At 38.2% G+C, this 23,868-nt stretch overlaps 2 protein-coding genes across 2 annotated transcripts in view; one reads left to right on the top strand and one right to left on the bottom strand.

Moving 5' to 3' along the window:
- Positions 1-23,868, top strand: part of UBAC2 (UBA domain containing 2) — a 98,938-nt gene that overhangs the window by 40,928 nt on the left and 34,142 nt on the right. The window lies entirely within an intron of this gene.
- Positions 6,923-16,325, bottom strand: GPR183 (G protein-coupled receptor 183). Its single transcript, XM_017821099.1, has 2 exons — positions 16,219-16,325; positions 6,923-8,482 (listed from the first exon to the last, which is right to left on the bottom strand). Exons 1-2 carry the CDS (start codon positions 16,257-16,259, stop codon positions 7,378-7,380), a joined length of 1,146 nt encoding a protein of 381 aa, XP_017676588.1. The 5' UTR covers positions 16,260-16,325; the 3' UTR covers positions 6,923-7,377.

The raw sequence follows: 23,868 nt of genomic DNA on the forward strand, positions 1-23,868 counted from the left end.
TCATTAATCACTTAATTTCAGTAGGAATTTGCGAGCTGCAGCACAAGAAGCACTGCAAAGGGATTATGATAGCAGTGGCACTTGTCTGCTTGAATAGAGATGTTGAGCTGTACAGTGAGCGCCTCCAGGCACAGGCAACCACGCTATTAGGAAGGCAGATAGCCAGAGAAATTAATTTTTCCAAGTTCAGCTTCCACATGCGGTGGAGGAAATGTAAGCAGACCTTTTATGGAGGCAGTAACCAGTTCAGACCTGAGGAGGCATTTCCTGACCCTAGATTTTCTGTCTGCAGTGGTCCTCAGCTGGTTGCTCTCAGCCATGCGCTCGGCCTCTGTGCATTTGCCTAACTGTGGGTGACTTCCCTGTACTCCCGGGTATGGCCGAGGGCATGGATGTGGGTGCTACCTGGAAATGGTGCAAGAGAAAGGCAAGGAGGGGCAGAGATGGCCTGACTGTACCCAGGTTGTGTGCTGCTCATTTTGCAATCGTCTGGTGTTTGTAGTCACTAGTTCTGTTGCCAGTGGTGGTATCCGAGTATGTTAGTTTTAGAGCTTCTGCTCTAGCTTGTAGCTTAAAAGGAGTTCAAGTGAAAAGATTCTTCATTTAATGAAATTAATACAATGTAATCTATTATATCAGTAATTTCAAATTATTTGATTATCCTAGTGGCTACCCTGGCACATTTAAAATTGTTGGTTTGCCCCCATCTAAGTGAATGAAGGAGTAAGGTTCTGATGGGTGTCTGGGCTGTTTTGATCAGCTGGCATTATGAATACACTGTATTTATTTTTTAAAATACCAAAGAAATACAAGAATTGTCCCAGAGTTGTCTTTATAGTCTGATAACTTGTCAGGAGTCTTCAGTAGTCCCTTTCTGTCAAAAATGCCTCACACATGCGGCTGGCAGGGGAGCTTCATCTCTTCCTGTCCAACTGGCAACAATGATCTGTTACTTCTACACAGAATTGCTGTAACTTTCCATGCTTTGGGGTTGTGATATTAAGGTTTCATTAGGTCCTTAACCCCTTAATATCAGTAGCAGTGATAAAACACTATCTGGCTTCTTTTTAGGCTAGTAAGTTGAGAATAATCAGTTTTCAGCAGCTCTATATTTAAAGTAGGCTTCCTCGGAGTGCCTTCTGTTCACTAACCACAACTTCCCTCGAAAGTTACATGCCACAGGAAGGATGAAACTGCTAAGTCTAGCTTAATAGAGGGAGGAACATAGCTCTCCTTTTGCATGGTATAAGACAATGTATAGTTTTCTGGAGGCGATAGGATAACCACAAATGTTTCTGCCTTCAGAACAGGTGCAAAACTTGTTTTTTTTTAGTTTAGCCCTTTGCACAACATCTGTCCCAACTGAGGAAAAGAAAAGAGGAAGAGGAGAAACTCATATTTTTGCAGTGAGGAAAAATGAATACAGCTCTGTGGAAAGAAATATTTGCTATGTCTTGAGCTTGCTTTATTTTAGGTGAATGCTAATGACAGCATTTTGATAAAGGCTTAAGTAGAGGACAAGACTAGAAGATTTTAAAGTTATATAATTTGCTTGTTCCTGCAAGGCCATCGAGTTTCATGTTGCTTTCTTGTCTAACTTAAAGCTTGGACCAACTTGCTAGTTGTAGAAGAATGCAGGTTGAAAGGAGCCACTAGAGATTGTGCTGCCCAACCCTGGCAGAGACAATTTAATCAGGGCTGTGTCCAGTCAAGTTTTGAGTATCTCTAAGGATGGACATTTCCCAGGCTTTCTGTGAAACCTTTCCTAATGTCTGACTAGCCTCATGATGAAAAAATGCTTTCTAAGGTTTAGTTGTTCCTTGCTGCAACAACCTAGGGTGTTACCATCTATTCTGTACCATCTATTCTGTACCCCTCCACGTTAGGCAGTTGAAGACAACGATAACATCTCCTCTCAGTCTTCCCTCTCCAGGCTGAACCATCTCCCCTCCCTCAGCCCCTCCTCCTGTATCATATGCTGCAAGCCCCTTCAGCGTTTTTGGTAGCTGTCTGCTGGACTTGTTCCGGTGTATCAGTATCTTTCTTGTACTGGGAAGCCCAAACCCAGTACAGAATTCCAGGTATGATCTCACAAGTACTGAATGGAGGGGAAAGATTGCTTCTCTAGATGTTCTTTTGAACACAGTCTCATATATGTTTGGCTGTGAGGTCACACTATTGACTCCTTTTTAACTTGTCCCAGACCTTTTTAACCATGTCATGCCCAGCCTGCACTGGGATTATTCTAGCTCAGATGCAGGGTTTTGTATATGACTTGCTGAACTTCATGACGTTCCTGTGAATCCATTTTTCCAGCCCACTGAGGTCCTGTTCTTCCTTATTTAATGTGTCAGAGCAAGGTTATCCAAATTTGGCAGTCATGGGGCAAGATCCTAATTTAGAGAACCTATATGCTACTGAATATGGTAGGAAAAGTAGATCTATATGCTATTGATCTCCCTGCGTGTAGAGACACCCTGTTCTCTTCTGCCACCCAGCTCGAACACAGTTGGATTCCCATACTTTATTTACATTTGCCTTCTTTCCTTCCTTTCTAATTGGAATGAAGTGCTGAACAGCTTTTATCTGACTGTTCACAGGAGAAGAGACAAGATGACTCAAAGGAAGGGGATTTGATGCAGGTCTGTAAAATCATGACTAATGTGGACAGGGTAGATAAGGAGTTGCTGTGTTCACTCATTTCTGGTGCAAGGAGCAGGGGACTTCAAATGAAACTAACAGGTGTCACAAGTAAATGAAAATGGCTCCTCTAGACACCATGGATAGTTATTCTGTGGAGCTTTGTGCTGCAAAATGCTGCAGTCACAGACGTTCAAAAAGGGAGCATACAGGCTGATGGAAGAAAAAATTGATTGACGACTGTCATGTGCAAAGATGAGACATCAGCTTCAGGAAGTCAGAAGTTAAACAGTGCAGGAAGCCAAGGGAGTATTCTGAGGGGAAAAAAATTTGAGGAAATAGGTCAGAGCTTTTACTACACAAACAGTAATTCCTGTTTTATTTCAGAAAAGGGTTGCAGCTTGGCAGAGGTTTTTGTATTTATTTTGTACTATACCCTTAGTCTGCAGGCTGCAGCTTAGGCAAGATTGTATTAGGAAATATTGCACTCAGATGAATGACTTGTTTTTCAAGTGATTCTTGATGTCTGTTGACCTTGTCTGTTTTGAGCCAGCACACTGATATACTGCTGAATACAAACCTTAGTTTGTCTTCAGTTGCTCCTGTGCTCTGTACCAGAGATATGGAGGTAGAAGAGACAGAGTATGATGCTGCTTTTTAGTTCCTTCAAAACTGGTCATATAAGGCAAAGCTTTTCTTCTCTTTCTCTTCAGTTGTACACTATTTACTTTTCTTATGTTACAGGCTGTCTCATCGCTTTCTTGAGGTCCGTTCATTCCTTGCTTCCCTAAAAGCTTTTGAGTTTCAGAACTATACTAGTATTAAATGGAACATCTGTTTAAAAGAACCCAAAACTTTCCCTCATTTTTTTTGTTGGTTTTTTTTTTTTTTGACTACTGAGCTTGCTGATTTAAGAGGAGTCATTAACCACCTCCAGGAATTGTGTTATTTGTGTTAGCATGTTTACCACTTTAGACAGTTGCTCTTACTGTCTTTTGCTAGGAGATGACCATGTTGCTGACAGGTTCCTTGTCTACACAGTTTTCAGGGCCATAGGCAAAAGAATCAGGCAACAATGCCTTTGGGAATACCTGTCCTCTTCTGCCGAGTCTGTAAGCCATAGGAGATTGCATTCTTTGTCTCCATGCTTTCAGTTAGTCTTCAATATCTTCAAGCCCAAGGCAACTGAGGTACTTGCAGTATTAGTCCCTAATTTTGTGTTCCCAGTGAAAGAAAAGATGAAGGCACTAAATGTTCTCCTGCTGAAAATGTGTGTTTTGGGATTTTTCATATGATGCACCTTCTCTTGGTCATATGTTTGACAACAGGTGTCTATCCAACTTTCTTTTAGGGACTTAGACCATTTTGCCATCATCATCATTTTTATTTCTATGTGCTCTGTCACATTCCCTACCAGACAAGATTTGACAGAGGTACCAGCAGTGAACACATAGTGTCAACAGTAGGACTACATATAATTGGAGTCCCTAGGTCGACAGTCCGAAGCGTAGAGATAAAAGATACTCTGTTATTTTATCATGAACATGGGCTTCAAGATCCTGACTGGACTTCACTCTCCAGAGACACAGTTTCTCCAAAAAACTTCAGTCAGATCCTTTCAGTAAGCAAGCCATTTGAACCTACTGCTACTTGTTGCTGCTTTATTTCTATGTGAGAAGTGTGAATGAGCCTGAGATCTCTGATCTCTGTGACCATTTGCCAGCCTTTCACATGGAAGGGGTCTTAGAATGTATCAGAAGCTTTTCCCAAAGCAAAAGCTCATTTTCTCTTGCGAAGCTCATACTGCTTCAACCACATGTTGTATGGCATGGCATGCTCACATCTTTTAAGACAACACATCTGTTGTATACTCAGTGTTGGAGAAGGAAAGAGATACCAGGTATGGCTTTTCCCCCTTTATTCATGTCGGCATACAGGAGAGTCCTGAGGGTGTGTCCCTGTGGGTAACTGCTATCATGAAAATACTCCAACAAACAGTACTGGGGGAAGAGCACTGGCAGGATAAATGGATAAGGACAATGTGAAGGAAACCATTTGTTTGAGAACAGCAGTAAGCTTTCAATATTACTGTTCTCCCTTGGTCCCATGCAGCAGGTTGTTGCCAACTCTCTGGTGATGTCTGCCAGCCCCACAGCACAGCTGGAAGAAGAAACAGGACACATGCTCTCTAAATGTTTGACTTCAGCTCAGTGTCCCAGGGCCACTGAAACCCCCACTGTTACTTTTGGCAGATTCAGACAAGCACGCAGAAAAAAGTCTCCTCATCAATACGAGTGTGTGTGAGCTGTCAGTGTGTGTGCTGAGAGTAGTGAGGGGAAGCAGAGTCATTAGCAGAGGCATCAGCTGCCACAGTTGTCTGTCTGTGTCTCTGTGCCTTTAGGACTTGCGTCAGGAAACTGAGTTTATCTTAACTTTAAAAGGTTTTTATTTTATTGGTTTCTTCTACATTTGAGAAGTATTAAAATAAGGAGAAAAAAATAGCTTTTCTCAAACCCATATCTAACTAGACCCAGGCTTCAAGGTTTATTAGAGCAAAAGCAGTATTTTGATGTTGTTTCCTGTTTGAGAATGTTGCTGTAATTTAGAAACAAACTCTAAAATTGAAAATAACAGAATTGCTTATGTGAGAAAATGGAGATAGAGAAGGATTTTCAATACAGATCTTTACTTTCTTTCCACTTAGAGTGTAGTTATCTGCAGTGTGTGGTGTTTTAATACATATTTGTTATATTTTACAGACAAATATAAAAAAAAACTTCTTGTCTTTAAGGCTTTATGATCACAGTTAGATGAAATGAATACTAATAAACAAAAAACCCCAGACATTAGTAGAAAAAAATGAGCTCGTACTGGTGTAATGTTAATAATACATATATTTTATTTCTACAGTTTCTAGGTATTCCTGAGTGGTCTGTCTGTGGTTTTATTAGGTTATCATTTGCTTACTCCAATAGGAACAAAATTCTTAAATAATATTCTAAAATAGTTTATTAAAAAAGCTGACAAGAAGAGAAATGCTTATAGCACACAGAATTAAGGAGAACTTACGTTGAAAATTATTTTTCTTACTCCATTTTCTTGAAGCTGCATAGTGTCTCTTGTAATTAGAAGCTCAATTTTGGCAGTCTAAGTGGTATGAAATATTGAGAGGGTTATGTTTTCTTTGCCATAAGAAAGTAATTGTTAATAAAATGTTTCCTTACTGATGTTCAGATATGACCCTTCCATGTTTGCAAGTCAACATGGAAGGTCAACACACGAGGAAGGAAGAAATTGCAAAGATGACAAATGTAACTATGTTTGTTTGACTCAACCTCAGTGCCAGACAGATACAGCTGCAATAAATAACATTTATTCTGACATGTGGCATAGCTTTTATTTATAATTGTCAGGCAGTCTTTAATTTCCCTTTTCCACCACAACCTCCTGGTGCAGTTACCAAGCTGTGTTGGCAGGTGAAGGCATATTAATAAGATAGAACACTAAAGAAAAGATAGAGGGGCCAGAAATAAAGTAGGAAACTGACATGTGACGGAAGGGCACGACAGCAGGAACCCGGGGCTTGCATCCTGGATTCTCAACTGGTATTGAGCTGATTCCAGCAGGATGTGTTGAAGTCATTTGGTCTCTTTCCTGGCCCAATTTCAGTGTGCCCAAATGGATCCGAGATATGCTTTATGAAGGTATGATGGGAAAACTTGTTCTTTCCCAGCAAATCCTGCTCTTCTCATTCGTTGATCTCTCAGGTAAACAGCACTTAAAGAGAGGTAGCCATCTCACACCATCAGAATTAACTCAATAATTTACTATTTGCTGACCCCAACAGTGAACATTTATTCAGGTCTCTAAAACGTTTGTCTTGTGTCCATGTCTGACTTGAGCGGAAGTTGTGAGAACTCTGTATCACTGTTCTTTTAACTGAAATGGTACAGTTTTCATATTACAGTCTCTTGCTTCAATTTGTGTTTATAAATAATTTATATACAATGGAGTAGAGACTCTTTACAATACAAACTAGAAAGAAAAGTTCTCCTTTAGGAAAAGGAGTAAAGACATAATACACCTTGTGAAGATGAGTGATTTAACATACTGTGTTCAGTGTTGAGGAGAACCAAACAGTTCATTAGTTTTCCATGTGTTATATTTGACAATATACGTAAATTGTCCAATAACACATTCATGTTCTAAATACTATAAAATGCAGTTTCACCTCCAAAGGGCTATAAACTTAAGCATTTGTGATATCAAACGTGCACAGTTGTCCATTTCATCTGAAAATTTGATTTCCCTTGCTTGTGTGACTGGATTAACGAAACCATTGCTATAATTGGACCTCAGCTAGAGGTCTTGAAATTTTCAGATGTTCTTGTTGTAGTTGGTCTGAACTATAAGCTATTTGTGTTTAATTCAGATTGTGAATCAAGTCTTTGCTTAACATCCAGGCATATGTATGTGCAGCATGGAATTTGAACATTCACAATGGTGCATATTTCCTGAAAAAAAATAAAAGATCAGTCAAAAGGATACAGCAAGGAGATTATAATGCTGGTTTCCCTGCTGTTCTGTGACAATTCTTTTTCAGTCCAACATCACTCCTTTATTTCCTGACATCCTGAGAAACAGAATTTTACTTAAGCTTCTGTTTGGGGAGCACTAAGAGTTTTTGCTGTGGACCTTGGATTTTTAATCTTTCTCCATTGTGATGTACTGCAGACTTTATTTTTCAGGTAGCTTTCCATTGGAAGATTTAGCAAGTACCGTCATTTGCGTTTCTCCCACATCACGTGAGCTTTCTTCGTGATGTGACCTGGCAGCGCTTGAAATTGATACACTCACTTGTCGTCTCAGTATTTTCAGTACAGTTCTCTTGTATCCTTTGCATGCAAAGAAATAGATGAAAGGATCTAGGCAGCAGTTAAAATTCATCAGAAATACAGTATAATGGAGTGACTTCTGGAAAATTTTCGTTTCGGTGCACAAGGGTTCATTCTGAAGTTTCTTAATCATGTGTTGTATAATTGCAACATGATAAGGAGTAAAGCAGATGATGAACACTATAATTACAAATATGATTGTATTGATGGCTTTTTTGTTTATCCCTGATTTTTCAGTAAGTGGATTTTCCTTGGCCGTTTGAAAAAGTTTGCAGCTAATTTGAGAGTAACAAAATAGTATAATCCCCAGGGGAATAAGGTACCCTATTAAACAGGCAGCAAGAAGTATAAATGGTAGATGTTCTATTTTTTCAAAGTTTGGATATTCCATACACGTAGTCCTTTCTTTTTCTTCCTGTGACATGGATTGTATAAGTAATGGGAAAGTTTGACTAAACACAAGAAACCAGATAAAGACACAAATGCCCTTGGCGTATTTAATCCTTCTGATCTTGTATCGGAAGGGATGGACAACAGCAAAAAACCTGTCAATGCTCAAACATGTCATGAAGTTTACACCTGCATAGGTGTTTATGTAGAACAAGAGAGCGGTTATTCGACATAATGCTTCTCCGAATGGCCAGTGGAATCCCAGGGCATAGTAGGCTATCCTTGTTGGCAAGGCGATGCAGAACAGGAGATCGGAGAAGACGAGGTTTGTTGAATACAGAGTAGTGGAGTTGATCTTCTTTCTGTTTTTAAAAATGACAGTGAGGGCAATGGTGTTTCCAAGCACCCCAAGAATTAAGATGGAGCTGTAGAAGACGGACAGCAGTATCCGTGCTGTATCTTTGTGCTCATATAGGTCACAGGTGGAACTGTTGCTCTCAGAGGCTGTGAAAGTGTCCATTTCTGTAACCCCTGTTGTTGCAGGAAGCTCAGTAGACCTAACATGAAAAAAAACCAAACCAAAACAACAAAAGGGAACATTTTGTAATAAATGTAGATAAACTTCTTCTGCGTAACAATGGCCAACCTCTGTTGCAAAAAACAAGACTGAAAAACTGAAATGAAACTTCATTGCTGTGGAATACTTTTCAAGCCTCCTTCTGAAAACAAACAAAAAGATGCCTGGTTTTGGCTATTCTGTTTTGATCCCAATACCTTCTCTGATGAAAAAAATCAGACAAGAGGCAATGTAAAAAACCAGGGATGTAATGTATTTGGAAAGTGAAGTTTTTAGGTGGTCAGGAGATGGGAGACTATTTAAAGCAATCTGAGGGGAAAAAGGAGTCTGAAGAAACCACATGATAAAGGATCATATGTTGTTCCCAAGGGTCAGACAAACAGACAAAATCTTTTAAATGTGTTTCAGTTAATTTTTAGGGAGTTTTTGTTTCCAACAATTCGCATTGTGATGGTTTAACTTGTTTAGAGAAACACTTTCTTTTAGCATTCTTATCATACTGGCATTAAAATAGAACTGTAGAATCATTTAGGATGGAAAAGACCTTTAAGATTATAGATTCCAACCATAATAATTCAGCTTGTTTAATACTAGTTTTAAGAATTGACTTTTGGAATCTAATTTAAATATTGTTACATATGTAAATTCTTAAGACTACTACTTTAGTCACTCTTTAGTGATGCTGCAAAAGAGAGGTAAACCAACTGAAATATTTTACACATTGACAATTGAGTAGATTTTAGAAATTGTCTCATCTGTACAGTCAGAGGTAGCATGAGAGAACTGCAAAGTGACAGTGATTTGTGGGACTTAGTAATATTAAAAAATACTCCAGCAGAATTTCAGAAGTGGAAAGAACCTCATCCTGTTGATGTTGATTTCAGTGCAAACATTTCTCTGTTACTTGGCAGTTGTATAGTGTAAGCATGAATGTCAGAAAGGATGGGACATCTAATGTTACTCCTTAAGCAGCTGTTCTACAAAAGTGTGCCTCTTAGAGACACCATTTATGGATTAAATAAGCAGTCAAAACAAGATTGCTTCTGCTTTAACACAGAATACTATCTGGAGATGACAGCTGTTGGAACTGGAATTTTAAGTCTGTCTGGTACCTTTAATTAAAATCTAGGGGATTTCTGAGGATCTGTCTTTCAACAGGCAATATCTACAAACTACTGTAGCCTGTTGCACCTTAAAAAAGTCTTGCTGGAAAATACCTCTCAGTTTTAAGGGGTTTAAACTACACATTTTAGGAGGTATTCCTTATCCTTTCATTGACTTGTCAAAACCTTAAAAGATTAGTATCTTCTTTCATGTTTTGAGGAGATTGTCCTGCTTCTTTCAGGTTGTTCACAATTAATGTACCTGCATCACATACTGTATCATAAACTTGTCTGATCAGACTTCTGGCAGGGTTAGCAGGGGTGCATAAGGCTCTCTGTAAACAGTAAACCTGTGGATAGTGGATGATGTGTATTAAAATATGTAAATGAGTTAAATTACCCATTTAAGGAAGGAGTTTAACATCCAGGTAGTATATTAAGTCTGTGTCTACTGTGTTCCACAGACAGGAGGGAAGACAGATGAGTGATTACTGACTGATAGATGTACAGTATTCTGATTCTTAGATATCCCTGAAGTATGAAGTATGCACTGTCTGTTGAGAGGTGGGAATTCAGGGTTGGATGTCAAATCTGAAGTGGGAGTTTTGTGGTTTGAATAAGGGAATTAAACTCGTAAATAGCAACTCCAGCTGTAGTGAAGGTTTAAGAATGTCTGTAATTTTATGTTGGTTAATTCTGCATTGTTCACAGTATTTTGATGTTTGATGATTGATTAATGTAGTAGTTATTACCCTCAGGATGGTTCTGGTATGCTTTCCTCCTGTTCATCTTTTCCCTTGTAGAAGTGTGTCAAATGGCTCTTGTTTTACCTAAGTGTAACAGGCTGCTCTTGGCCTAAATTGGTGTGGGTTTGTGTTGGCACCTGGATGGATCAGTGAGGTATTTTGTTTTGTTTGTAATATTTAAATGCTTCTGATTACTTGTTCACACTCACAGCATCACATCTGTCTTCTACTCATCTCTTCCTTGAAATTTAGGTAAAACAATTTCTTCAACATATGTAAGGAAGAATAATCTAAGATTTATGATGAACAGTTTGATTACAGTAATTAACTACAACATATTAACTGCATAATTTTATTTTCACTGTAAAGTTGTAATAGTTTTGGTTCATAAATAGTGTGCATAATGGTCACATCCATCCATATGTCTTTCTATAAACATTTGTAAAATTATAGAATATCTATTACACAAAACCATTTAACTATAGGAAAAAATCTGTCATTTCAGTCATATATATTTTTTTTGCATCGAGTAGGATTTCATAAAATGATATCACCTAATTTTGTGCTATGAAGTTAGATCTTTAATGTAATAAATTAGTCTATAACTTGCTGCTCAAAATAGATTGTTCATTCTCACATATAACCGTGGTTGTATTGAGAAAGAGTCCTAGCTGAGAGAGTGTTTGTGTCTATCCAAGGTGCTAGCATGGATATACGTGAGAAGCAGCTCCATGGCAGGACAAACTGGCCACAAGCAGATGAGAAGAAAGATGGAGGACCAAGGCAGCATGCACGTCAGCTAAGCTGTGCTCCTTGACAGGCCCTTCTGCCTGCTATAGGAGTCAGCCCTGGGTGCAGAAAGTGTTCCTTTTCATCCCCTGTTATCCCCAAAATGTTTTGACTTTTAATGCAGGGAGCACATTTTGAAATGCTCTAGTTGAGTATTAGTATTTTCTCTACCTGTAGGTATGTATGGGCGTTTTTGAGCAGTCACCATGGTGTCTAGGTGCTGAATTATTACATGAATATATTTCTTTAAAAAAAAATGAAAATACAGAGAGATAGTGTGTCTGGTTTGTGGTATAAAGTTGCTACCATCTAACACCTTAATGTCCATCACCTGAGTAGTGGTAACTTCTTTGTACTTCTGAACTCTTATTGTTGTTGGATAAACTCCATTCACATCAGCAGGTATTTCACCTTTTCCTGTCAATCTTGAACAGGGCTCCATTTAAAAAAATACTTTCTTCCTAAAAAGTCTCTAGACTATTAAGTAAGATAAGATATTTTTTTTAAAAAATCCTATTCCTTGTGTCAGGTTGCTCTTTATTTCTTGGTAGCACTCCTTAGTGATCAGCTTATTATACATACAACATATGACATCCTCCACAGAATGTATCTAAAAAGAGAACATTTTAAATACTTTTTGTGCATTTTGCATTCTTGTAGAAAAAATGGACCTTGTTGCCTCCTTGCTGCTGCAAACCTCAGACTAGCTGGACTTAATTCTTACTGATTTTAATGAGCTGTGTACCTGAATATGTTATGAGAACATGGCCATTTACTGTCCCAGATCCAAATGCACCATTGAAGCTACCCTCTAGAATCATTACCAAAATTTTTGCTCTTCTAAGTTGCTGGATTAAATACCCCTCCAGTGGCTTTCTGTGTTTATTAATGATACTGCTTTGAAGTATATACTTGGAAAAAACTTAATATTAATTTACCTTACCAAATTAATGATTTTAGAAAACGCTACCACAGGTTTTTTTGACTTAGAGTTGCATGCAAAATTTTAAGGTATAAAGTACTTAAAATTCCTATCTTTATACAGTATTGTAAAGAACGTTGTTTAGGTTTTTACATATTCTGAGTCTGTAGACAGTCAGTGACACATAACTTTTTCCTTAATGTGACCTTCTGTATAATCTAGGTTATGTTATTATTTTAGTTATTTGTTTATGGATTACAGTAACTTTTCACTTAAAGCACATTTTCTAAAATGCTGTTTGGTCTTGATTTGGAGAACTTAAAAAAAGTGAATTAGCCATTCGTTACTCTAGTCCTTTGTCAGTCAACCTCCCTGTTAAAAAATGTATGTGTCTCTTCCTTAAATTTCTCTAAAATTAATTTGCAATTGCTGTTTTTGTTGAGTCTTTTTACCTTTACACAATCTCATGGTTTGGGCAATTCACGGTGAACTTCTCAAATATTTCACCACAAAGCAAAATAATCCTGTGATGTCCATTCTAACCCCAGATTTGTCCCACACAGGACAAGGGGTTCCAGATGCCCCTTGGTATTGGTGTACCTGGAAGCATCCTCACCAGTATGTCCCCGCTTTTTCTGCTCAGTTATTTATGTATCCAAGATAAAGTTGTGTAGCATTGCACTGGGAGCTTGTGAAGTTAGTTCTCTGTGATCCAGAAGTCACTATGTCCTAGGATATCTTTAGTCTAAGGGCATGGTCATTGCTCTCTGCTTCTACCCAGAAAGACCTTATGCCTGGAAGAGTTTAAAATTAATTTTAATAATATGCCCAGGCTTGCAAACAGTGCAGATTGTTCTTTATTCTTGTTTCATTTGCCATTTTCAAGTCTTAGCATTGTGTTTGCTTTCTGACCACCAAATTTCTTTAGCCAATTACCTTATGAGATTTGTTAGCTAGGCAGCTGCTAGTCTGTTCTATGTGCTTTCTTGATGTTTCTCAGCAATAGTATCCACCTGGGGAAAAAAATCATGGTACCATGGCAAGCTACTTACCAAATCTAGCATGTCTGAAATCTGTGCAGGTGCCTTTCTAAAGCAATTTTGTAATCTCATCAAAGAAGAAAAAAAGGCTGTTTTAGGAGATTGGTGTTCTGTGAAAACATTTGACTGGCATTAGTTATTTGTTTAATGTTTATACATGTGTTTTACCTTTAATCCCCACAGCAAAAGGTGTTTGATAAACAGAATGGTGGTTCCAGTCTGGAAGTACTACATAATCCAAAGCCCTGGATCATAGACATGTTCATGTTTGATGAGCTTTATATGTAGTATCATAATGTTACATACATTTAACTGTTATGAAGGATAGACTTAAGGTATGAGCCAGCAATTGGATTGTTACAACCTTAGATTACATGGGTTTGAATTGTGTTCAAGCTGTGGTACAAAGCTCTCTCTGTGTGCTAAAAGAAAGATGTTCTCATCTCCTGCTTTTGCTGGAGGAGCACTGTCTGTCTTTTAGCAGAACAGGGAACATGTAGAAGGCTTTTACTGTGCATTGTAGTCTAATGTGTGATTTCTCTGTCTCTTTTCATAGTTTTCATTCATTGGAGATGAATCCCTGGTCCATCTGTCCAGTAGCTAATTTAAGAGGGATACTAATTAAATTCTTGGAAAGGCACGGCAGTTCATTAGGAAGATTTCTCATGGCTCTGTACATAGTATGGTTCAGTCACTATGGGATGGACAATATTTCTTTAACAAACAGTATTGGAGGTATAATGTTGTTTATCTATGCATAAAGAGTATAAATTATTTAAAAGGAATGGTCGGGAAAGAGATTTCTCTTCCCCTGCAATGCCTGGTTTGAAGATTTACTGAGCTTACAGTCCTCTAGAGCTATTAGCTGTATAAGTCTTACAGAGTTTTAAAACAGTAGAAGGTGGGAAATATACAGTCTTGTGGTTATGTAGGTTTAATTTTTTCCTTAATGTCAAAATTAATTGTTTTCTGTTGACCAGTCATGTTTACTGTTTGGATTTCTAATTTACCATACAAGAGATCTTTTATTGTAGAGCGGTTTCGATGTTTGAGAAAAAGGCTTGATTCAACTAAGTTATGTGTGTTAAAAGGTGTGCATGCTAAGTTGCATAGTAGAATGCTTTGTTAATATAGAAAGAACATATACCTAAGGTACATACATCAGGGTGTATGGACTGGCAGCTTGGGAACTGCATGTGGTTTAATAAAAGCCGAGGCAAGAGACAGGCTTCCTGTTTCTTTCTAACACTTTAACACTCATATGCTTCTAGTACATTATGTTAATTTACCTTTTTTCAAAAGCTGTTGAGTTTTCAAAAGCTCTAAATGCAAATGAGTAGGCCTAATGACCTGAAGACTGAGTCCTCGACTCACAACCCAAAGATAATTTTGGTGAGAGAGTTTCCAGGCTAGTACTTTTATTCTTCTTTGGTTAGACCCAGATTTGTAAGCCACATATCAGAGAATCCCAATTATCTTAACAATGGCTATAAAGAATTATAATATTCTTTAAGTGCTTAATAAAATATGCAGATGCACAACACTGGGATCTTTCTGGTCCTGCTTTTGTCTGTTACAATAGATTTTGCAAAGTTGTATGATGGTTACATTTGGTGCTCAAAAATAATCAAAGCTACAGTAAGTGAGATGGAAACAAAGAAGTTGAGTTGAAATGCTGCATAACTGGTTACAGTGGAAGTCATTTGAAGTGTACATCTTGCTCCTATCTGTTGGATCTCTCTTAGGTGTAATCTGTCCTATGAGAAGTGTGAGAATTATCTAACATAAATAATCTCTGCCACATGTTAATGTGAAGAGCTGTGCTGATGCTAAAATGATTAACTTCTCTTCAGTTTATACTTACTTAAGCACACTAAATGTAAAAAGGAGAGAGCCTAAAAATATAGCAAATAAACTAAAGTGTGAGCCACTGACAATTATATTGTTGCAAGCAGAAGAAAAAAGGGGTCAAATGAGAATTTGTATTTTAGTACTAGAAAATATGAACACCTTTTATATCTGAGTGATATGCAGCCTGTACAGGTACAGTCTTTAATTCTAGGGATTACAGCTTCTGAACTGTAGCTTAAATTTATTATTCTTTACATGTATACATGCTTCTCAATCAAACAGAAAGGGGTGAGATTTGAGCTCTTAAAGACTAACTGAGAGGATTCAATTCCCTTGTCTCTTCAGGAGCAGTCATGAAAATGTTAGACAGATGTCTTGTATTCTGTGCCCAAATGCACATACACTGTCTTATTTTTTAAGATAAATGATAGTTGAGTTATTGGCTCTTGAACAGTGTGTCTTGTTTTGCCAGCATAGTAGAAAAAATGATCCTCTTTAATTGGGAAGGTGAATAAAAATCTTATCACTTGTAATATTTCTTCAGCTTTGTGGCATGAAAATCACTAATAAGGAGATAGATGTTTGGTGATTGCAATTCAGGAAAAGAATGCCTTTTTAAAAACTTTTAAAGAAATGCATGCCAGAAGTTAAAAGAGGAATTAGGTCATAAAACTTTGAATTCTTAAAATATGCTGTTGCAGTACTTAGACATGAGAAGAGTGACTGAGGAGTTTCTGAGCTGGTAATAAAGGCTGTTTTCTTACAGAAGGAGCGCATGTGATAAGAGCAGGCTGTGCATTCAGGACTATAGTACTGATTTGTTTTAAGGCTCTCTCTTACTATTAGGAGAGTTCTGTGAGGTTCAGTGAATGACTTAGGAGTTGCAATGCTTTCCTTACTACTTGTACAGTAGTTATTTCTGTATTAGTATAATTTAAATTAGTGTTGCCAAAAAAATTGTCTAAGTTAATGCAGTATCAAATGTTTCCCTGTGATTGTCAGAAGGCTGTATTCTAAGAAAGGACTTGAAATAACTTGTTGATGCTGTGGATCAAAAGAGATTTTAAATGGAAATTAACTGGCAGCAGATTAATATGGGAACATAAAATATCAGAGAATTTCTACCATGAGCCTTTCCCATACAAGGATCATTTATCCCTCCTACCAGTATAACACAAAAAACCAAATAATATTTCTGGAATTGTTTGCTGTTGCTCAGTGAAAAAAAAATAAATTGAAAAAAGTTAATTCTTTTCTGTACTTACATCTCTGTAGCTTCTTGGATCTTCTGAGGAGTTAAGGGCATTAACAGGATGGCTTGACTGCGAAAGTTTACCCTTGCACATTGTTCTCAAGAGTGATTACGTGAGTCTCTCTTGTGGGAGGGGTAGTTTTTTTTCAAGTGCTTAAAAAAAAAAACCCCTGTTTGTGTACTGGTCTTGATTTGCTGTCGACTTTTTTATGGGATGTGAAAGCATCTATTTTTGACCCTTTTACAATTAGTCTGTTCAAAGAGAGTAATTAGAAACAACACTTCCGCCTCCCCCCTGAAGTTACGCATTACTGACTTTCATAGAAGGGACTTTACCCAGAGGTTTACTTAAGTTGATTGTTTAATTGCTGACCAACTAAAATACCTGTGATGTGTGAAAAACTTTGTTTATATGCATCTGCATTTAAAAATAAAAAATTTAAACTCTACTTTGATCAGTACGTGCTTTAAAACTGCTTCTTACCGATCAGATATGACGCAGCACAAGGAAACCTCAAAACTGAGACATACTGAAATGGTGCGTTAAAGCAGACATCTCGAACGCCCATGTACATTCCCAGCACTGTTTTGGTATTGTAATGATGAGGATTTACAGAAATGCCCTTTGAAAGTATATAAGGGAGTTGAAGAACTCTGGTGGTTTGAGAGGTTAATGAGAATATGTGCCTTTGTAAGCTGTTTATTGCATTTTAAGCAGGAATAGTAATAATAATAATAATAATAATAATAATACACATAAGGTAAATACATGAAAGATAAAAAACTTCTTAAACACAAATCTGATTTCCCTAAAATAATGTTGATAAGAAAGAGTGGCTAGGGAGTAGGAAAGGAATGGGATGTCAAATTGTGGGATAACCCATTGTTACCTGAAATAACCTTGTTTCTGGGTGAAGAACATTGATCTAAGAATTAATTTGTGTGTTTGTTAAGAGGGTTTTGGAGATCAGAGATAGATGGGAAATCCTGTCCTTTGCTGTTAGAGACAGTGGTTGAGAGTTACCTGGGATTTTCCCCTAAAACTGATACTGATCGTTCATGACTATGAAGGACTATTTATCTTTAAAATGACCTCATTTAGTAGTCTGATTTTTAAAGAACCAACAAGTAGGCATGATGAGGCTATTTTTGGCAGGTCCAACACATGCAGAGGGTGGGTTGCCTCTTTGGAAATGTTAGGGCTGTGTTCACAGCACAAGCCTTGGCTGATGTTCTAGTGATGGAGGTGTGCAGAGAGATGATCTCAACTAACGTGTCCATCTCATCAGAAAGCCTACAGTAAATGCAGATCTAAGGACAAAGTTAAACTTTACTAAATGCACTTTGTCTTATGGGAAATGTTTTTGCTGTAGCAGAACACAGAGCCTCGAGAGCTACTTTTGTGCCTACTTGGAGCATTTGGTTGGCACTATACGTGATTTTTTTGGTGTTGAACTCCCAGTGCACACATGGCTTGATTCCCCTTAGATGCCAGGGAGCTGAAGGGCTCAGTGTAGGGCTTTCAGCTCCTCAGTCTTTATAGAACATTCATCTTCTAACACCAGATTCAAAAAGTCTGTGGGAGAATTTACCAGTCTTATTATGGATGTTTTCCTTTCTTGTTTTTGAATAATTTTTTGATTATTCAGTTTCGTCACAGAGTAGAATCTCTTTAAATGAAGTAATGAACATTAAGGACTGTTTAAAGGGAAATTGCACAGGGAACTTGCTTCATATGTACGCAAAATAATACCACAGTGTGGTTCCCTGTCCAGCACCAAAAATACGCTATAGAAGTGGGAAATTTCAAGATACACAGTCATGTAGTCTTAGCTCAAGGGCTGACATTAGTACCACAGCTTCTTACTAAAGGAAATCTTTATTTCAAAATAGTGTTACCATTATAAAATAATACCAATGTTTCCTGCTCTGATCTGATAAAATATCGCCTTCCTTTGATTAAGATACAGTAGTAGATAATACCCTTTGAGTCATACTGGTGTATTAGTAGATTGTACCCTTTGAGTCATACTGGTGTATTAGCTACCAATCCAGCCTAGCATGTTATGTTAGTTGCTTGAGCTAAATGGTACAGGTTGCTTTCTTCCACTCACTGTTTATCCTTCTAGCTGTTTGTTTTCTGTTCTTATGCAGCTGCTGTTTCTCCAATATCTGTTTGACTGTCCCATGATTTGAACATTTAAATGAGGATGTATGGTGTCTTAGGAAGTGTGATATATATTTGGGTTTACCATATATGTGCAAACACTTACTGTTTTGCTTTTGGCATGCAAGGCAAGTACCATGGAACTGAGCAGTTTATGGAATATATTGTTGGATAGTCTTGGCATTAAAAATGAAAGCTTTTTTTAGGATAGATGTCTGACTTCTTTCTTGAAGGGATTGTAAAGTGTTGATTGCTTGCTTGCTTGGTCTCATATTTTAATGAACTCAAAGTTGCAGTGATTCTCTAGAGAGATTCATGGACAGGAGGATCTTTTCTTTTCCCCTCCAGATGCACAACTTCAAGTTTTTTATTTTTTTTCTCTGCTTTCTTCTTGCTTTCATGTGAAATATTGGCAGTTAGATGGGTATTGGGTAACGCAGCCTAATGCTTTACTTGTATTGAGAGGCCTCAGGCAATGGAGTGTCCTGCTCATGTGTAGGGAAAGGGTTGGGTGCAATAGATGGTTCCTTTGAGTCCTGGACTCCAGCAGGCAGAGGAACCCAACTATAAAGGATGGTCACGTTCCACAGAGTTACTTAATTTTAAAGAATGTTATTGAGAATATTTAACATGTTCAGAATAAAGGCTGGCACCTTAAGTGTAATATGGAAGCGTCTGGACAGACTGTAGGAACAGAGATTACTGAAGTAATTTAGTAACTTGAATCGCAAGTGCTCTGTTTACCTGTCTGTATTATCTGCAGCTGTTTTTATAAGTGATATTTTTAGTCCCCCCAAAAATATGTGGTCATGATTTTGTCAGTTTAATGCTTTTTTTTTGAAGAACTTGAATGAAGAAAAACACAGCACCACAGTTAGTAAGTGTAGTGAGTCATTCGGAATAAAATAGCATGTTATTTCTACAAATTTAATCCCACAGAACTTCCATTGCCAACAGCAAGTACTTTTTGCAGAAGTAGCATTTGCCTTTCTGACCCTCTGTTCTTGCATTTTAGAACTTTTTTTTCTCTACTTTGTGCATATATTTACTAATGGTAAATATTTTATTTTAATCTGCATCTACTATTCATCTTTTTAGATTTTAAGTGTTTCTCTTATGAGAAGTACTTGCCCCAGATTTTTTTCTTCTCTACCAGTAATTTTTACATCTCTGAGTTTATTTTTTTTAAGGATATTGTTTCTGCATGTCGTGTTTTTTTTCTGTGCAAAACCAATCTGATCACTTCGTATGATGTAGAATGTTCCCATCTGGTTTGCTGTGTTTCTGTTTCACTGCAAATATTGACATTTACCACGAAATGAGGATACAATGGTCATAGAGCCTGCTACTACAGGACACCTTTGTGATGGACGTGGTATCTGTATAGAGTATTCAAACTCTAGAAATCAGTCTTTCAGATTTTAGAGTTTTCTGTTTGGTTAAAAAATTTTATTTTCAACCCACATGACTGAAATTAACTTCCTAAACATGACGTGGGTATAAACTTAGTTTAGAGTCAGCATGTATTTGTGTCTGTGGCCCTTCTTTGCACACAGACATCTCAAGTTTCTAGTAGAAGTTCATCATGGCACTGAAAGGGGTGTTCCTGATTTTCTCATAGTATAAAGAACAAAGGGCTGGGATGAAGGTCTCTGCAAAAGGAGAGGAAGTAGAGGAGAGAGGATTGAAAGAGATTAGGGGGAAAGGAAAGAGAAAAAGAGAGAAGTGAAGGAAAAGAGAGAACTGAAGTAGTCCTTCAGGGTATTCCACTTGTAGATGTTGAATCTGATATATGCTATCAAATAACTAATTAACAGAACTAAAGGAGTTAAGAACCAGTCATTTTAATTACAGTACCTGGATGGATGTTTGTACCTGTCTAGTGAAATACAGAAACAGAAATTCCTCCAGTGATTATGAGCTTCAGGAACAAGGCTTGATTATTCACAGAATAATAGAGTAGCTTAGGTTTGACAGGACCTCTGGCAGTCATCTAGTTCAACTCTGGGTTCAAAACATGTCTAACAAGAACAGGTTATTTTGGACTGTCTGTTTGGGCTGTATCTCTGAGGATGGAGATTCTAGCTCCAGGCAGCCTGGTACAGTACCAGACTGTCATTGTCCCCATGTGGACTTGGTCCAGTATATTAATACCTTTCTTGAAGCATGGAGCCCAAAAGTGGACACAGTGATTCGGGTGCAGGCTCAGAAGTGCTGAGCAATCACTTCTCTTGGCCCGATGATAACACACTGTGCTGCCCTGTATGTGGTTGTCCTTTCCTGCAAGGGTAAGCTGCTGATTAACATTCAAAGGATTCTCCAACTCCTTGTCTGCAAATCTGTTTCCTAACCAGTCTATGCCGTTTCATGAGGTCGTTCCAGCCCAGGTGGAAGACTCTGCGGTTGCTTCTGTTGAACTCCCTAAGGTTCCTGTCATCCCATTTCTCCAGCTCACCAAAGAATATCTGAATGCTGTCCTGCTCACCAAAGTATTGACTGCTCCCTCCAATTTGATGACATTCACTAGCTTGCTGAGAGTGCCCTCTGTCACATCATCCATGTTGTTTAATAAAGACTTTGAATTGTGTTCATCCCCTGATGGAAGCTCCTAGTAACTGGCTGCCACTTCAAGTTTGTGCTGCTGGTCAGAACCCTTTGAGTCCAGCAGTGCAGACAGATTCCCTTGAATCTGCTTATACACTGCATATCTCCCCAGTTTTATTTCAAGGGCACAAGAAGAGACCAAGTCAAAGGCCACCCTAAAGTCAGAGTGTGCATTTGCCACCTTCCCCTTCCTTGTCCACAGCACCAGAGTCACCTTTGGTAAATCCATATGGGATATTAGCAGCCTCCTCGTTCATCATGTGGCTGGCAACAGCTTCTAGGATATTTGCTCTGTAACTTTTCCAGGGATAGAGGTAAGACTTGTAGCTATCTAAATCCTCTTCTTGCCCTCCTTGAGGATAGGCGTGACATTTCCTTTTTTCCAGCCATCAGGAACCTGCCCTGATCACCATGATATTTCAGTGGTGTAGCATTGGCCACCTCCCTCAGAACCCTGAGGTACATCTCATCTGGACATTTTGGCTCCTGTATGAGCAGTTGGGCTCAAGAGCCTCCGAAATGTTTTCTTTTATAGCAGGTGTTGCTCCAGTCCCATAGGAGGCTCAGGGAACTGCAAGGCTTGAAGGCAAAACTAACCAGTGAAACCTGATGCAAAAAAGACATGGAGTGCATTGGCTTTTTTCATGTCCTGTGTCAATGGGTCCTTTTTTTCACCAGACAGTGAGCCCATGTTTTCTGTAACCATGCTTTTGTTGTCCCCTTACTTTGTCAGCCATATTCCAGTATTTGTATGTGGATAACATCTCTGACAGACCCGCTGTGGATAAACAGCATCCCCATATAGCTATTGTAAAACAAGGCATACATAATACATTGAAAATTCTGAAGGCAACAGAAAATATTAATGGAAGTTTTCAAAGTACAGAATTATATAAAAAAGTTGAGGGCAAAAGTTTAAAATGAATTGGAATAAATTTTCACACAGTGGATTCACCTGTACAAATGACTTTCACACAGTATTTTAAAGGGCACTAGTTTTGACATTTTTAAAAAAAGATACCTGAATGCATATTTGTGTAACAAATATTTATATTAGATGTAAAGTCTGTCTAAAAAACAAACACTTATGTCTTTAGGGGCATACCTTTGTGGTGCCTACAAACTTAGTGTTTTAGGATGAAAGGTCCATCACTAGGTTTTCTCTAGATTCTTGGGTACTGAGCAGTATCAGACACTTGACTTTGAATTACACAGATCACTACCCTGGACTGGGGTGTTGCTTATTGTGGACTCTGTTGGCATTAATGGTGAATATTAACATTTAAGGAACCTATCAACATTCTCTAATCTCTTTTTAAAATGAACTCACAGGCTTGGGAAATTCCTGTTTGTACTTTCCCATCTTATGATTGAGTGCACTCTTGCATGTGAAGTCTCTGTGTCTGAGTCACTGTTTATCACAGGAGCAATTAAACCTGGAAAGCACACCACGGTTTTGATATTCTCTCAGGTCATTTGGTCAGAGTAGAAAGAAATAATTTAACATTACTTTTCTAAGAAGAGAAAACATATTTTTTCTTCATTTTTCTTTTATCGTCACTTGTAAAACCTGATTTATTCAGTTAATGTTGTCTGCAATGGAATAACTTCTGATGAAGAATTATTTTTGCATGTGGCTCTCTTACAGCCTTTCAGCTCCTACATTTATTTCAAGAATGTGTTGTGTGGGTTTGTAGAGGTGTGTTTTGTTTGTATAAGAAGGATTATGTGCAAAATTGAACATTTTTCAGTAGTTCTTGAGTTAGCATTCTGTGTACGTTCAAGTGCATCTGACTGAGTGTCAAATGGATGGTACTAAAAATGCATGTATAATTGAACTGTATTTAAGTCTTCAGAAGCTTTTAAGTAAGCTGAACTTCAAATATAACAAACAAAATTATAGCGAAATTATTTTAAGCCACAGCCCTTTAAAGAAGTAAAAATAATATTTGAGGGAGGGGGTTTTTTTCTTATCTGTAGGTGTTGCATTTGACAGTTTTTCGGGAAATGTAAGTTTTAATATTCAATCCGTCATTTCACATATATTCCTCCTATCAGTATTTCCTCTGGAAGGGAAATGTATTTTTGAGTGAACACTTCTAATTATTTAGGTCCTGGTTTGTGCCGTTTGCAGAATTCCCACTGGGTACAAAAAGATCCCTTTCATGTAAAGGCCCACAGAAACTGCAATTCTTGAAAGTTTTGATAAGCACTGAAAAATTACCGCATGGAGCATCCCACACCTGTGGGACACAGGACAGCACAGAGCTATGGCTGAGGATTCAGCTGGGGCAGATGTGCACTTTGCTGATGGCCTCCCCTACCTGCTGCCTGCATCTGGCTGCCTGAAGGTCCCACCATCACAGCTCTGCCAGTGGAGCAAGTTGTGTCTGCCTGAAGTGAGCTTTGTGCCTTCCCCTTCTCCATCCCAGGAAGTCTTTTTCTCTTAGAATCTCCCATATTCATGCCTTTGGGTGTTTTATGGTGAGGAACATGGGTTTTGTATCTGGGTGTCTGAACGAAGTGCACTAGTTAGTGTTCACAAGATCAGTCTAGGCATCTGGTCATTGCAAAAAGTGCTTGAAGTCTGAAAGTATATGAAACTCCTTCCAATGATGGTTTAGAAACTTAATAAACCTCTTGTGTTGTGATTAAGATGAGGACCCTAAAGGAAGTTTTATTTGTTGGGCCATGTAAGTCACTGGCGAAGGGAAGTTAAATCAATCTGTCGATATTCTCATCTGGGATACTGCAGTCTATTGGCAATCCTCTAACACCTTAAGCCTGGGTAAATAACAGGACCTTATAGGTGGGGCCTCTAGTGGTCTAGTGGTTAGGGTGCAGGACTCTCACCGCTGCGACCCGGGTTCGATTCCCAGCCCCCCGGGCAGA

The sequence above is a fragment of the Lepidothrix coronata genome, unplaced genomic scaffold (genome assembly GCF_001604755.1).
Source record: "Lepidothrix coronata isolate B3197 unplaced genomic scaffold, Lepidothrix_coronata-1.0 Scaffold88, whole genome shotgun sequence".
NCBI lineage: Eukaryota > Metazoa > Chordata > Aves > Passeriformes > Pipridae > Lepidothrix > Lepidothrix coronata.

Bases quoted from the DNA above. Each gene is read 5' to 3' on its own strand.
- GPR183 (XM_017821099.1), bottom strand. From the start codon at position 16,259: ATGCCCTTAACTCCTCAGAAGATCCAAGAAGCTACAGAGAT. The intron at 8,483-16,218 runs GTAAGTACAGAA...TTTTCATGTTAG, and splicing joins ATCCAAGAAGCTACAGAGAT to GTCTACTGAGCTTCCTGCAA.